Source organism: Oncorhynchus gorbuscha, linkage group LG10 (assembly GCF_021184085.1).
Source record: "Oncorhynchus gorbuscha isolate QuinsamMale2020 ecotype Even-year linkage group LG10, OgorEven_v1.0, whole genome shotgun sequence".
Lineage (NCBI taxonomy): Eukaryota > Metazoa > Chordata > Actinopteri > Salmoniformes > Salmonidae > Oncorhynchus > Oncorhynchus gorbuscha.
Window position 1 is genome coordinate 27,895,594 of NC_060182.1, and position 15,967 is coordinate 27,911,560.

General features: G+C 39.5%; 2 protein-coding genes across 5 annotated transcripts in view; both read left to right on the forward strand.

The window, feature by feature from the left end:
• LOC124045076 (succinate dehydrogenase [ubiquinone] iron-sulfur subunit, mitochondrial) lies at positions 1-12,559 on the forward strand. Of its 3 annotated transcripts, none has more exons than XM_046364305.1 (8): positions 1-158; positions 9,341-9,474; positions 9,608-9,693; positions 9,890-10,026; positions 10,193-10,309; positions 10,677-10,778; positions 11,011-11,133; positions 11,358-12,559. In XM_046364305.1, the coding sequence occupies exons 1-8, from the start codon at positions 30-32 to the stop codon at positions 11,445-11,447; spliced, it is 918 nt and encodes a 305-aa protein (XP_046220261.1). In that variant the 5' UTR covers positions 1-29; the 3' UTR covers positions 11,448-12,559. The 3 variants fall into 3 exon arrangements, with proteins under 3 accessions (XP_046220261.1, XP_046220263.1, XP_046220262.1); XM_046364307.1 differs by lacking the exon at positions 1-158 and adding an exon at positions 1,830-2,022; XM_046364306.1 differs by lacking the exon at positions 1-158 and adding an exon at positions 8,051-8,207.
• Positions 12,560-12,665: 106 nt separating this feature from the next.
• Positions 12,666-15,967, forward strand: part of atp13a2 (ATPase cation transporting 13A2) — a 35,410-nt gene continuing 32,108 nt past the window's right edge. For both annotated transcript variants that reach the window (XM_046365478.1, XM_046365480.1), the window contains exon 1: positions 12,666-12,815. In XM_046365478.1, coding sequence (XP_046221434.1) covers positions 12,788-12,815 — 28 coding nt within the window. In that variant the 5' untranslated portion in view covers positions 12,666-12,787. The remainder of the gene's footprint in view (positions 12,816-15,967) is intronic.

Here is a 15,967-nt window from a genome sequence, read left to right on the forward strand (position 1 = left end):
GAGAAGCGGTTGCCAGATGGAAAAACCTGATGCACAACGTCTACTGGTCGCTGCGCAACTGTGCTGAAATACCTCTAAAAACCGGCATTGTGTATATGTTACTATGCCTGCTCTTTACGCAATGCCACCCTAGATTAAATAGGCTGAATGATCAATGGGTGAGTGAATTGTCTTTGCTTTATGCCCCCTTGGTATTTCTCTTTGCGTTTGGGGAACTGAGATATATTATGTTTTTATTGTTGATCTCTTGTAATGTGCGACCAAACCCTGGGCCGGTGGATACCATGCAATCTCTACCGACTCCCTATGATTTTAAAAACAGAGCAGGTTTTGGCCTCTTGTATGTTAATGTCAGAAGTCTATTTTCCAAAAATATACATGTTTAGAATATCGGCCAATACGACAAATGCAGACCTAATGGTTTTATCAGAAACTTGGCTAAAGAAATGTGTCAAATAGCTCGATGTATATTGATGAGTACACGTCTTTTTAGAACGAATCGGAAGAGTAAAGGAGGAGTGGTTGCAATTGATGTTAATTTCAGAGGTGTTAAACTTGGATTTATCTCAATTACCAAAGCCAAACATTTTGAATTGATTGCGGTTAAAGTGAACGTTTATAAGGACTCCCACATCACTGTAGTCGGCTGCTACAGACCACCCTCGGCTTCGGGAGAAGCACTAAACTCTTTCTGATGTCCTGCACGAGCTAAATGACCCTGAATTCATTATTTTAGGAGATTTGAACTGGGACATGCTTACATCTGTATCGGACTCTTTAAAAGAAATGTGTGACTCTCTGAATCTCGCGCAATTAATGAATGCGCCTACCAGACCGAATCCCAGAGCACCTAACAAATCAACGCCATTGGACATTCTTCTAACAAAACCCCTCACAAATACACATCGACTGGGATATTCTGTAATGTTGTCAGTGATCACTGTGCAATTTCTTGTGTTAGAAGTACAAAATGACCAAAGCCAAACCCCGTTATATTTCTAAAATACATTTGACAGTTTGATGAGCAAGAGTTCTTACAAATTGCATGATCTGTACCATACAATTGACAGAGTAAGTCTCATTCCCGATTTTGACACTGCCAGGGAGTATTTTTCTATGCAATTTGTGATAAACATGCCCCTGTGAAGAAATGTTGAATCAGTGGAAGGGAAAGCCCTGGTTTATAGATAACTTGGCAGAATTAATTAGAAAGAGAAATGTATATTGTGCTCAAACTAGACATACAAATGCTCCTGTTGACTGGGCCTCCTTCAGGGTGCTAAGAAACACATGTCCAGGATTTACCACGAAGTCCAAATCAGAGTTCTATCGAAATGAAGTCACAGAGAACCTGAACAACCCTACCAAGTTCTAGACCCTAATCAAATCAGTGTCAGGTTCTAATGAATCCTCTGGCGTTCCTGACCATTTAATGATGGATTCTAATGAAGTGAAGGAACTGATATTGTATTTTTTTTAACGAGCACTTCATATCTGCTGGTTCAGTTTTTGATAATGGTGGTGCCCAGGCCTATAATGTAAGCTCTGTTACAGTAAACTACTATATATCGGTCCTTATGTTAACCATTTTATCTTTGAGCCCGTTTCTTACATGCTGACGAGACCGGACACGTCGCGTGCGCGATCGTCGCAAATTAAATGTAGAAATCCATGTTATTCAATTATTGCGCCAACGAGCGTCTGCGACACCAAGGGCTAAAATAGAACTCATTCCTATTTCTGACGCAGTTTGCGCTGAAAGTCATGCCTCTCCCATCTCCTCATTGGTTTATAGAAGCATGTACCTCACGTGTCATATCCTCATTGGTTATACCCACGTGGGTGAGTGAAAGACGAACTGTTTTGCCTGTAGTTGTGGTAATACAATGAAAGTTTAGATGCGATCACCATATAAGTTAAACGATGAAAAGGCCTGGAAGGAGGAGAGATGACTAGAAACTATTCGGTTGGCCATTTTATGTGTGGATTAATTGTCGGAGTAGAGGTCCTTGTGCATTTCAGGTAAAATAACAACTCAATGTTTATATCCCAGGACAAATTAGCTAGCAACAGCAAGCTAGCTAAATAGGACAAATTAACGTTAGCTAGCAAGTACAAGCTAAATTGCCATACATGTTTAATGATTTTCGACCTGTCCCCAAATTAATGTAATTGGTTAAGAGTGTGTTTTGATATTTTAACCTGCTTGTCGTGAACGCGTTTGGGGGGGGGGGGGCAATATAAATGTATGCACGATGGCGCACACGCGCAGTCGGTTTGGGTTCCGTAAAGGCAATAGACACTAAAAAGTCTGCAGTTCCAGACAACCTGTATCCCCACCTCTTAAAGATAGCAGCTGGTATTATTACAAACTCCCTATCCTGGCCAAGGTCTATGAATCCCTAGTGAACTTCTTCATTGAAAAGAACATACTGAGCGTGGTTCAGTCTGGCTTTAGATCGGGGCACAGCACCACAACTGCAAATATGGCAGTGGCAAATGCACTTGATAAAAAGCAACGTTGTGCTGCTCTGTTTGTTAAATGTATCAAAGGCATTTGATTCAGTTGACCATGAATTATTGCTAGCTAGACTCAGTAACATTTGTTTCAGTGAAGGGGCAGTAAATAGTTCCTAAACCAATCTTTCTGACAGAACACAATGTGTATATATACTGACGATCACAAATCTAGCTTTCTTGAGATTAATAGAGGTGTGCCCCAGGGTTCCATTTTAGCTCCTGTGTTCTCAATTTGTATTAATGAGTTGGGAAATGGGATACAACCAGCAAAGTTACATCTCTATGCAGAGGATAGTCATATATTCATGTGCTCCTTCTCTGGTTCAGGCTGTTGAAGAGCTCCAGACTGCATTTCTGTCACTCCAGGCCTTCCTTTATGGTTTCTAACTGGTCTTGAATGTACAAAAACATCATACAAATACCTAGCTATATGGTTGAATGACAAGTTGTCCTTTAAAGTTCATATGGATAATCTTGTGAAGAAGCTTAAATTGAAATTGGGTTTTTATTTTCCTAAAAAGGCTTGCTTAGGGAAAGAAGCTTGTTCAGGCCACTTTTCCCTCTAATTGATTACGTTGACTTATCATGCATCCTTGCGCTTTATTACAAATGCCAAGTCACTCACCCACCATTGCACCCTGTACCAAATAGTAGGTTGGCCCTCACTTTATATTCACAGTAAGCTACATTTGTATGTGTTCATCTACAAAGCCCTTTTGGGTAAACTCCCTCTGTAGTCTGGTCTCCTTCACCACGAGCAGTAACTATACCCGGTCTACTAGGTGGTTTCTACCTTACTTAAAGTCCCCAGGACATTCACAGTATTAGTTAAGACTGCCTTCTCTTCTTGTGCACTAGAGGCATGGAATAGTCTACAATCCATGCTTCATCTAGATATGTTAGTGCCACTGAATGAATTTAAAATATTGATTGGAGACTCTGTTATGGAGTTGATGGCGAGATAAAGCCTGCGAGAGAGTGAGAGAGGCCGTTTTAAAACAATGCGGCTGCAATTTAAAAATATATTATTTTTTACAATTAAATAGTGACTCCAAAAGACAGATGGAGATGGGTAAATTAGATGAGCATTCTGTCTTTATATTACTGTAGCATAGACTATGCTGCACCAAATGTTGGCATACCTGTCACAAGAAAAAAAAGTTCCCATGAGATGATGGTTCTACATGCCTGTCTCCACCCTGAGCGTTGCTGATTCATTATGGAGAGGATGTATAGAAGCCAGACATTGCATATAATTTATTAGTTTCATTTCATGCCAAACTTTATCAAAATAAAGTTGCTACTCAATATATGCTCCCAACAATTTGATGGATAAACCTAATAACCAGACATTTGAAAGTGACCCACCTTCACTTTACTCTAATGCTCCAGTTGTACCAACTGCTCTCGCATGCTTGCCAGATCAAGTGCCTCTTTCGCATGGCCTATAGAGTTGAGGTGGAAACATGATTAAGACACTTCTCTTTCAGTTTGTAACTTGATACTACGAGTTTGGCTGTTCCTTTGGGGAACAACATTAATTATTTAGCTTCAAGATTTATGACAACATTTTTGCCATTAATTCACAAACAATACCACTTTTTCTGTAATGAGTCGCAAGCTTTGGACATCTGTTCCTCAAAAGTACTGATTAATGTACACTAGTCTCATTAGCTGGGGGACAAGGTTAATGTACACAGGATGACCGTATGTGCCAAACTGACATTTATTGGCTTAATATACACCCCCATACTGTATATGCAACAGCAGGCCATAGGTCTAGATCAGGGATGGGCAATAGCTCAATCAGCTGGGGTCTCAACTTCACTGTTGCACGAGGTGCAATTTTGAAATTTGGTTGTGCATCAGCAGTTTTTCTCTTTATGTTAGTCACTGACAGTCACTCAATTAGCCCATGTCAGCTATTTTTTTAAAATTGGTAAATGTGTCTAGCGGCCTGCTACCTAAACTTAATCATGGTAGTAATCAAGGAGGAATTACTGACCGGAGGGTCCCTATTGATTTTGTTAGTCACTCTTACTCAGATATCATATTCAAAACTGCAAACATTTCTCTCCACCCTATGACAAAATGTGTAGAATAGCCTGAAATTAGCTTTGAAATAGTTATTTTTTTCCACTACATTCCATTGCAAAATGTGTAGAATTGCAGGAAATGTACTTTCAACCTAAACATTTCTCTGGCTGCTGTCAAGAGAGGGCCCACTAAAATGTTTTGCTTATTGGGGTACGCAGTCCCTCAAGCCTATGCGGCCACTCAGTGGTCTAGATGCAGGTCACATATGCTCTTTGAACACATTGACAGGAATGTGTCTTGAACAAGTGGAAGGACAGACAACATCCCCATGAAGAACACCTTTTTTCTTTCAATCACTGACACGCCCACCAAAGCCTGTCGCAGATAGTATGTTGATCCAGTCGACTCTAGTTCATGCCATACTGTATATAGTTGATTGACGTTAAATGTATATTTGTTGAGGTAGTCAGTTGTTTCATTGTTCATATTCTGCAACGATATCGCAATGGTATATTTGCATTAGATTGCAAAATATACCTCACGCAACACAGTCTGCACGTTACTCATGACATTACTCATATGGAGTCGTCTTCTTGCTCCTCGTGTTGAGGTTTCCTGACGGGTCCAGTTCTTCTACCGCCACTATTCTTCACAGGATCCTATACAGTACACACCTCCACCACTATAGCCACATGTGTGTCAGGAAGACTTTTCCAGGCAAACGCGACTTGGTGGGCAGGGTTGTCTAAAATACTGCATCCTTATTGGTTAGTAAACCGATGACGCTCTCTCCCGCTCAAGATCATCAATGTGCAGTGCTGCAACCATACTATATTTGAAATCACTTGGACCTCCTGAGTTGCAGAGAGATATCTCATACTACAAGTACACAGAGGGTAAGATTACCCACTCCTCTCCTAAACTCTTAACAGCCTTAGATTGTATAATTATGTGTATACATCATAAAGAAACCTAATATCTAGTGCTCTCAAGTCTGATAAAGATCTAGGCTATATATGGCTTGCCATAGTGTCTTTGTATAACTTCACATACATGAACAAGCCTTTGGAACTAGTTTCATCCTTGAGATAAGCGTATTATAGAGCTCACAAGCTTGTAGTCCTAAAACAATGAAATTATTTACCTCTAGTTCATTCAGCCATTCATATGGGCAAAATTAATGGAGAAAGAATAGGGTTTGGGAATAAACACAGGCTTATGACATGTTATACCTTTTTGTTCTATGAGATATCAGTCAGTTAACATGACCTTTATGAATTATTAAATATTTGTGTGTGATTACATATCCTCAAATTCAGCTGATTTTAAGATTATCATAGAACTAAACGTTTAAGATTTCCGAAAACTGTTTACCACAGACCTTATATTCAGCGTTTATCCAAAAACTACATTTTCCCATAAGCTTTGTTCAACGAACCATAGCGGAGTTAGTGCCTACAAAAAGATGCCATTACTATTGCTCTTTCTGTATCTTTGCCCTTTCTGTATCTTTGCCCTTCATTGAGACTGTACCCTACACTGTGACGTGGTAAGGTTGGACCAAGGTGCAGAGAAGAGACCAGATGAGGAATCAGTGGTTAAGGATAAACATACTACTTTACTAAGATTTGGTAGCCGCCGGATCACAATAGACTTTAAAAAACAGCAAACACTAAGTCTCAAACTCACTCAGGAAATGAACGCACACAGTAAACAATTCAAGCTTCTGCAAAGGACCACAAAAAGCACACTTATTTTAACAGGGACACAATCATGAAATATGGTTTCAGGAGGAACCATGACATACACACTGTTCACTGTGTTCATGCTTATCTCTGGTGGTGTGTGGCAATGGCTCTCTCCAGACCAGCCAGAGTGTAATGGGTATCTTTTAAGTAGGCTCTGTTGACAATGGTATGCCATGGGGTTTGGGCACAGCATGCCCATGCAATGAGATGGATAGATGGTTGTTATGCAACCGCATGTAATACAACTAAGTTCATCCCAATGAAAATATTATAATAAGGCACATATTACATTGTCAACCATTTAGGCACATTGGGCTGGGGAAGTGGAATAGGTCTACCTTCTTGAGGAGAGATTATGAAATTGTCTGAGCACAGCAACACACATGAAGTGATGGTGGTGACCACCAATATAATACAATAAATAAGAATTAGGGGATATATAGATTTTAGGATGTCCATAATCGCAGACTCTTTAAACATCCACGATAACCTGAATATGTACAGTACCAGTCAAAAGTTTAGTTATTTTTACTATTCTCTACATTGTAGAATAACAGTGAAGACATCAAAACTATGAAATAACACATGGACTCATGTAGTAACCAAAGAATTGTAAAGCAAATCAAAATATATTTTATATTTGAGATTCTTCAAAGTAGCCACCCTTTGCCTTGCTGACAGCTTTGCGTACTTTTGGCTTTCAATCAACCAGCTTCACTTTGAATGCTTTTCCAACAGTCTTGAAGGAATTTCCACATATGCTGAGCATTTGTTGGCTGCTTTTCCTTCACTCTGCGGTCAAACTCATCCCAAACTATCTCAATTGGGTTGAGGTCAGGTGATTGTGGAGGCCAGGTCATCTGATGCAGCACTCCGTCCCTCTCCTTCTTGATCAAATTGCCCTTACACAGCCTGGGGGTGTGTTGGGTCATTGTCCTGTTGAAAAACAAATGGTAGTCCCATTAAGCGCAAACCAGATGGGATGGCATATCGCTGCAGAATGCTGTGGTAGCCATGCTGGGCCTCCCGAGTGGCGCAGTGGTCTTAGAATTGCATTGGTATACATTTTATATGCATGTGTAGGCTATATGCTTAAAGCACAACACAAGAGTGCAACAAAGTTACCAATGCAAGAGATGTTCATTACCCTTGATTAAATTATGTGATTTCAAATTTGACAAAGAATGCAGCTAGCAAGACATATATATTATATCTGACAATAATAACCTTCTACAGTGAGCTCAAGGTATTAGGACAGACACATTTTTGTTGTTTTGGCACTGTTCTCCAGCACTTTGGATTTGAAATTATACAATGACTAGGAGGTTAAAGTGCAGACTGTCATCTTTTAATTTGAACAGTTTAGAAATTATAGCAAGTTACAGATGCACAAATATCATACCCCCAAGACATGCCATTTCAGAATGTCCCCAGTGAAAGTTGTGACCCTGAGTTTTTTATTTTTACAGTTCATCCAATATGGATGAAAATAGCCTCATATTAAAGCTGACAGTCTGCACTTTAACCTCACAGTTATTGTATCATTTCAAATGGAATGTGCTGGAGTACAGAGCCAAAACAACAACAACAAAATGTGTTACTGTCCCAATACTTTTGAAGCTCACTGTATATAACCGACACCCCGTCTAAGCAATGAGAGTTGTAAAAGAGTCTGACATAATAGCCTGCAGTGCACGCATAGCTTTCAGTAAGTAGGCTACTCCTGAGTCTTGACATAAACTGACGTCATGCTTGGGGCGGGACAGCGACAAGATACATAAACTGGAACAGGCACCGCGCTGTATCGGTTAGAATATTCAACCTGAAAATATAAGCATGTCGGTCGTGTGCACCTCTTTAGCCCGAAACGCCGTGGCATTACGGAACACTGGGGCGATGGTGGTAAGTAAAGGAGAAAAATATTGAAGTTGGGGAATGGAAAGAAAAGACCTATGACTGGGATAGGTAGACCGCCTGCCTGCCTGGCCATGCAACGTGTTTTTACTAGCTGTCAATAGGTCCATGTCTGGTTTATGGCATGGCTTCAAATAGTATGCTGTTGTTCATATGGTTTACTAGACAGTTCCTCTAAAAATAAAACTCACAAACTGTTGTCAATTGGAGGTTTACCTTACATCAGAGTAAAGCACAGTAGAAAAATCAAAGAAGCTATTCTTTAATTTGAGTAACTTTGTTAAAGTAAATAATAATATATTCAGTTACGAAATATTATTTGCCTAATCGATTTTGAAATAGAGCATGTTTCAGTTAGGTTTATAGGCCTATGCGTCTTTTGTGAACGACTGTTGCGCAAATTGTGTTTCAGATTATAGTTTTTTTTAAATATAATCGTTAAATTGTTTTTCATAAATTCGTTTTTATTTTTAAGAACAGCGTTACTCTTAACCTAAGGTTTATTTATCCTTATCGAACGTATTGTGGACAAAATGTTAGTTATGAAACTTGAAATTGAGGGTGATATAACAACTCAGAGCAGTACATATGTCCTACCGCCAGAGGGAAATGTCTACCTTGTTATGAAAGTAGATATTTTCCTTTAGCGTAAAACCCCAATATGAATATACAACTCTGTCTTTTTGACATACGGTAGATATTTTTTATTTCCGACTGAAATCCATTTTAATTTCAGTTGATCTATTGTGTAAATCTGGTGTAGTATATTTTCACTCACCCCATGTCGTGCCTATCTATTGATATCAAAACAAAGCCCATAAACAGCTGTATGAATCAAATTCAAATCAAATTTTATTTGTCAGATGCTTCGTAGACTAACAGTGAAATGCTTACAGGACCTTTTCCAACAATGCAGAGTTAAAGATAAGATTAAAAAATATAATAAAACATGTAAATAGTGAATAACGAATAAAAATAACATGTACAAATAACATGGCTATATAGAGGGAATAGTATTAGATACTAAAACCAGCATTTAACACCAAAAACAATAATGTAAGCCTAATTTAAAAATGTAATTCCTCCTACATTGATACATGTTGTCTATGTCTCGTCTCCAGATGGTGCGCTATGCACAGACCGCAGCCGCCCCGGCATCTGAGCCCAGGATCAAGAAGTTCCAGATCTACCGCTGGGACCCAGACACAATGGGGGATAAGCCACGCATGCAGACATATGAAATTGACCTCAACAAGTAAGTACAACGACAGAAAGGGTCTTCAGTTGTTTAAAACTTATCAATGTCAGCGTATAGTCTGCATTGATGGAATTGCTCTCATTGTTTTAATATCTGCATTGTTAACAAATCCTTCTCCCTACTATTACAGCTGTGGCCCCATGGTTTTAGATGCCCTCATTAAAATCAAGAATGAGATGGACCCCACGCTCACATTCAGACGCTCCTGCAGAGAGGGTAAGGCATGAAGAGCAATTTGCAGAGTGGAGAGAAAAGTGGGTGTCATCATTATAGGTAGAAAGTAGAAATCATAAAATATAGACCTATAGATATGTATCCTATTCTACAATGACAGAGCGTCATGAAATATGAAATGAGCCTTGGTGTGGAGTTGTCCTTTTCAGTGGTGTGATATACATGCATCTTGCTTTAGGTATCTGCGGCTCATGTGCCATGAACATCAACGGAGGCAACACACTGGCCTGCTTAAATAAAATAGACATCAATACCAGCAAACCAATCAAAATTTACCCACTCCCACACATGTACGTTGTCAAAGATCTGGTGCCGGTGAGTATTATGGTTACATTTAGAAGTAAATGAATACTGATTATTATAGCTGCAGTAACAAATCTAAAAGACAAACACTGAATAAAACAATGCAATGTTTAGTCACCATGTGGTAGCCTATATTTTGTTGACTAAGGGTGTACATGTATTGTGTGTGCCTCTACAGGACATGAGTAATTTCTATGCCCAGTACAAGTCCATTGAGCCCTTCCTGAAGAAGAAAGATGAGTCTCAGGAGGGCAAGGAGCAGTACCACCAGACTGTGGAAGACAGGCAAAAGCTGGTACATATTTCATCCCCTGGCCATTGGCAGCAGATTTCAGTAGCTATACTATCAATGCATCATATGCAATTTCCATGTCTAGTCTGAAACACAAGTACATATACCCATTTGATTCGGCTATCAGAAAGGGACAATGTACTATTTTGTAGGGTTGACGTAATCTAGTCAGTTGAACCAATTTAATTTGCTGCATTGAAACCTTGTCTCGCCCTTGAAGGAAATCATTTTATACAAGTGAACCACTTTGCCACACCTTTCTGGCATTTCAACTTACCACTTTGTATATTTGAACATATGTTATATTGTTAGAGCACAAGGAGTTTTCTTGACAAAATAAATCTGATCTCTGATTGTCCTCCTCTCCCAGGACGGTCTGTATGAGTGCATTCTCTGTGCCTGCTGTAGCACCAGCTGCCCTAGTTACTGGTGGAATGGAGATAAGTATCTGGGCCCTGCTGTCCTCATGCAGGTATGTATTGGGTTTTTAGTCAATATAGGAATCTGTTTTTTTATGCTTTTACTTTTTTGACAGGGAGAACCGATGTCTGTCTGAAAACAAAGTAAAGCTGACGTGTGAATGCATTTTCAACAGGCATATAATTGGATGATTGATTCACCTAATGAGTTTGTCTGGCATCTCCATCCCAGGGATCAGCATTTTATGTAAATTAATCTGATTAATGTGTTTCCTTCCTCAACAGGCCTATCGTTGGATGATTGATTCACGTGATGAGTTCACAGAGGAACGACTGTCGAAGCTCCAGGACCCCTTCTCTCTCTACCGCTGTCACACAATCATGAACTGCACTAAGACATGCCCCAAGGTACACTCAACATCTGAATAGACTGCATCTGGTTTAGCCTTCATTTGCTAAACCAAACCACCATTTCTAAATACAGTAATAAGACTAGTGTAGAGTTCAGCACAGTGGACTTCAGACCATTTATACAACTCATGCAGTGTAAAGGTAGTTATCGCCGATCCCTTTCTGTCATGTTACTCATCTTTCCATCTTTATTTACCTTTTATTTTGTATTAATTCCACAGGGACTCAATCCAGGAAAGGCTATTGCTGAGATCAAGAAAATGATGGCAACATATAAAGAGAAAGTCATTAACCCTGTGAACATTGGATAACCACCAGACTTGAAATCCACTAGTAATGACTCTAATGCTGAATTTTCGATTAAACATTAGCCCTTCAACAGTGTCTGTCCCTTTCATTAGGCTTCGCACATGAAAAAAGATACAGGCAGCCTAGAAGATACTGCTGATTTTATATATGTGAGAGTGGAATAACTGCTCCTCCTAGAAATGTTTTTTTCTTCTTCTAAAAATACATACAAAAGTAATGTTTGATGTGGTGATGGAGCTTATTACTCAGTGTGTGTGTAGATTGTACAGCAGAGGTTGGCACCAGATACTGGCCTACAAGTATTTAAGATTTTGGGGGATTTTAGTTTTTGGTGAAAAAAATACTAAAACGACCAGGAATTCAGCAAAAAATGTGTTTCGTTTAGGAAATCTGTTCAAGTATTCCCATTAATAAAAAAAGATGTGATCGTGTCTCAATGTAATCAGGGTCTGAAAATATTACTATTTCAAATACAATCTCTTTTGGTGCTTAGTTGTGGTCAATTTGCAGTGTATAAATGATTTTTAATTCTGTTCCGGCACCCCCTACTATCCACTTCTACAAAAATCAGCCAACAGCTGATTCTAGTTGCCTACCCATGTTGTGCAGCCTTATAACTACATTATGGGATGATGAGCTCTGGACCACAATTTGATGTTTGTTCATTGGATATACTGTATGTATATACATAATATTTTAAGGAAAACCAGTTAAATGCTTATCAATAAAGGAAGTAGAATTAAAACAGGCTTTGGAGATGTGTTAATTTACCATTAACACATTGATAGGTTTCATGAACGAAACTGAAATGGTTTAGTTGATTTTTAAAAGGATTGATACTTCATCTGGTTAATGGCTGTTAGAATAGTTTTTGGGCCAAAGATCTACTCAGAATGCAAGTATGTTTTCGAAACTATGATTTATCATTGTCTCATGGGGAATGGAGTTGGGAAAAATGTATGTTACATCTCGTAAATATTGTATGGCGAAATTTGATTTCATGTCTAGGTGTGGGGCTCTATTTTGGTGGCAACGCCCCCGAAAAGATCTCCCCTGTCATTTTCAGATTATATACACTATGCTTACTGATCAAAATAAACAAAAACAAACCACATTGCATACCAACCCCTATTTATTAACTTTTTGTTGTTGAATAAACTCTGTTTTATTATTGTCAAACTATTCGTGGGCTTCCGTAGAAATGCGTTTGTCACATGACGGGATAGAGAGGCAAAACGGAAGATAACGGTTTCGCTAGTATCGGGTACTTGTGCTAGTCAAAGACATACTTTTGCCAGTTGTATGACTGGCAACTAATTATGGTATCGATTACTAAATTATCATGACTAAAGGAAGGATGGACACGCTTGGTGAGTTTTGCAGTATGGCCGTTACGCCACCCCTGACAATCCTGCTTGGGGAATGAACATTGACGTTAGATCCAATGTATGTAGCTACCAAATTTAGCCGATTAAACTCAACGATTTATGTTGGAGTTGAGCGGTACCTAGCGTGGGCGGACTGAAGTGCAGACGTCACAAAATGCATTTTAAAAATATATTTTTTAATTATTTCAGCACCCAAAAAATAGCCCGAAATTACACATGACATTGTTCTGGGTGCTGAAAGTAGTTTCAGATAGAAACGGAATTGTATGACGTCAGAGTTCCGCCCACACCAGTCGCCGCTCAACTCCAACATAAATCGTTGAGCTGAGTCGGCTAGGAACTAGCAAACTCTTGCGTTACTTTCACCAACAGAAGTGGTGGTGAAGTCACATTTAGAATTAGAAGTTAGGTACTAACGTTAACTAGAATGCTAGATACTGTATGCTAGCTAGCTAAAGTAGTGACGTGTACTAGCTAGCCTAGCTCGTGTGTACTAGCTAGCTGCAATAGCAACCGTGGTTAATATAACGCCCTGGACCAGATCGAGTGCCTAGCACACTGACACCACAGAGTTTCTTAACCCTGAACGCATCTTTTTTTGAGGTTCGCAGACCACACGGAGTTGGCACCTATAATCTGCAGCTGAATGCTTCTCTGCAGTATTTGTATTGGAAAACACTGGTGTTGAGCTACAAACCAATCCAACATTTTGCTTTTGGGAAATGTGCAAAGTCGGTGTTGACCAGCTGTAGCAACCGTAGCTGGACCATTTATTGTGAACACAGTTGTAGCTAACTGACACTGCAGGTTGTTTACCTCTGTGTTGTCTAGCTATGGGAGTTGCCGGCTTAAAACTCTTTCTCACAACTCACCTGTCAAGGCACAATCAGTTTTATAATAATTAATTTGGAATGAATAGGATTTAGCTCAACAAAATTGAACTATGATTGAATTATGATTATTTTAAAAACTGCATGCACAACTAAATCTTTCTCATGATTAAATGATCATGATACATGGTTTACAACAGCACAAGCTGAATTTGCTAACATGTGACAACTCCAGCCATGCCTCTCCAGTAAGGGCTGAATCATGATCTAGTCCTGATTCCTTGAACCCTCTCAGTGTAGTGATTGTGGGAACAGCCTGTGCCAATTAGCCTAAGCCTGGGCCTCTTGGCAGTGGTAGTAGCACACATCCAGGGAAGTTACTGACCAACACTTTGCCAGGTCTCTGTGTGGCAATCAATATTTGTTTGCTTTTGACCTACTGTAAGGCACGTGCACAAGACAAAAGTACGTACATTTTATGTATTTTATTTATTTACTTCACCTTTATTTAACCAGTTAGGCAAGTTGAGAACAAGTTCTCATTTACAATTGCAACCTGGCCAAGATAAAGCAAAGCAGTTCGACAAATACAACATTGAGTTACACATTGAGTAAAACAAACATAGTCAATAATACAGTAGAAAATAAGTCTATATACAATGTGAGCAAATGAGGTGAGATAATGGAGGTAAAGGCCAAAAAAAGGCTATGGTGGCGAAGTAAATACAATATAGCAAGTAAAACACTGGAATGGTAGATTTGCAGTGGAAAAACTTGCAAATAAGAGAAATAATGGGGTGCAAAAAGCAAAATAAATACAGTTGGGGGAGAGGTAGTTGTTTGGGCTAAATTATACATGGGCTGTGTACAGGTGCAGTAATATGTGAGCTGTTCTGACAGCTGGTGCTTAAAGCTAGTGAGGGAGATAAGTGTTTCCAGTTTCAGAGATTTTTGTAATTCGTTCCAGTCATTGGCAGCAGAGAACTGGAAGGAGAGGCGGCCATCTTCTGACATAAAACCGAGTCTCTTCCACTCCTTATATTCTATGCTTCTGATCTATCAATTATTTAATCTCAATGTTCAAAGTTTATCCCGAATACAACAATATGTTTGGGGAGTCTTCCAAATGCCTTTTGGTGAACACCAAACGGCCACTCTTCTGGCCACTCTTCCATAAAGCCCAACTCTGTGGAGTGTACGGTTTAAAGTGGTCCTATGGACAGATACTCCAATCTCCGCTGTAGAGCTTTGCAGCTCCTTCAGGGTTATCTTTGGTCTCTTTGTTGCCTCTCTGATTAATGCCCTCCTTGCCTGGCCCATGAGTTTCGGTGGGTGGCCCTCTCTTGGCAGGTTAGTTGTGGTGCCATATTATTTCCATTTTTTAATAATGGATTTAATGGTGCTCTGTGGGATGTTCAAAGTTTTCAATATTTTTTTATAACCCAACCCTGATCTGTACTTCTCCACAACTTTGTCCCTGACCTGTTTGGAGAGCTCCTTGGTCTTCATGTGCCGCTCGCTTGGTGGTGCCCCTTGCTTGGTGATGTTGCAGACTCTGGGGCCTTTCAGAACAGGCGTACATGTAGTGAGATCATGTGAGACTTAGATTGCACACAGGTGGACTTTATTTAACTAATTATGTGACTTCTGAAGGGAAGTTGCACCAGATCTTATTTAGGGGCTTCATAGCAAAGGGGGTGAATACATATGCACGCACCATGTTTTCTGTGGTTTTTTTCATTTTTTTTCATTTCACTTCACCAATTTGGACTATTACACTATTACATGTCCATTACATGAAATCCAAATACAAATCGATTTAAATTACAGGTTGTAGCACAACCAAATATGAAAAACGCCAAGGGGAATGAATACTTTTGCAAAGCACTGTACTCTTATATTCTCCACTCGTCAAAGCCAGAAGAGGACTGGCCACCCCTCAGGTTCCTCTCTAGATTTCTTTGCTGGGTTCCTGCCTTTCTAGGGAGTTATTCCTAGCCACCGTGCTTCTACATCTGCATTGCTTGCTGCTTTGGGGTTTTAGACTGGGTTTCTGTAAAAAGGGCTTTATAAATACATTTGATTGATTGACATTTCAATTTCATTTTATGTCCAACAATGAAAATTCAACAACAAAACAACTTGAGGAGCCAAATAAAACCACCCTCAGCAGTTGGGCCTAGTCTTATGCAAGGAGCATTTTTTTTATCTTACCCTGGATTTACGAGTTCCTGGGTGTGGGAGATAGAGATGGTATCCGATTTAACATTTGCTGAGGGCTTTGGAGGAATGACTGGTTTTACC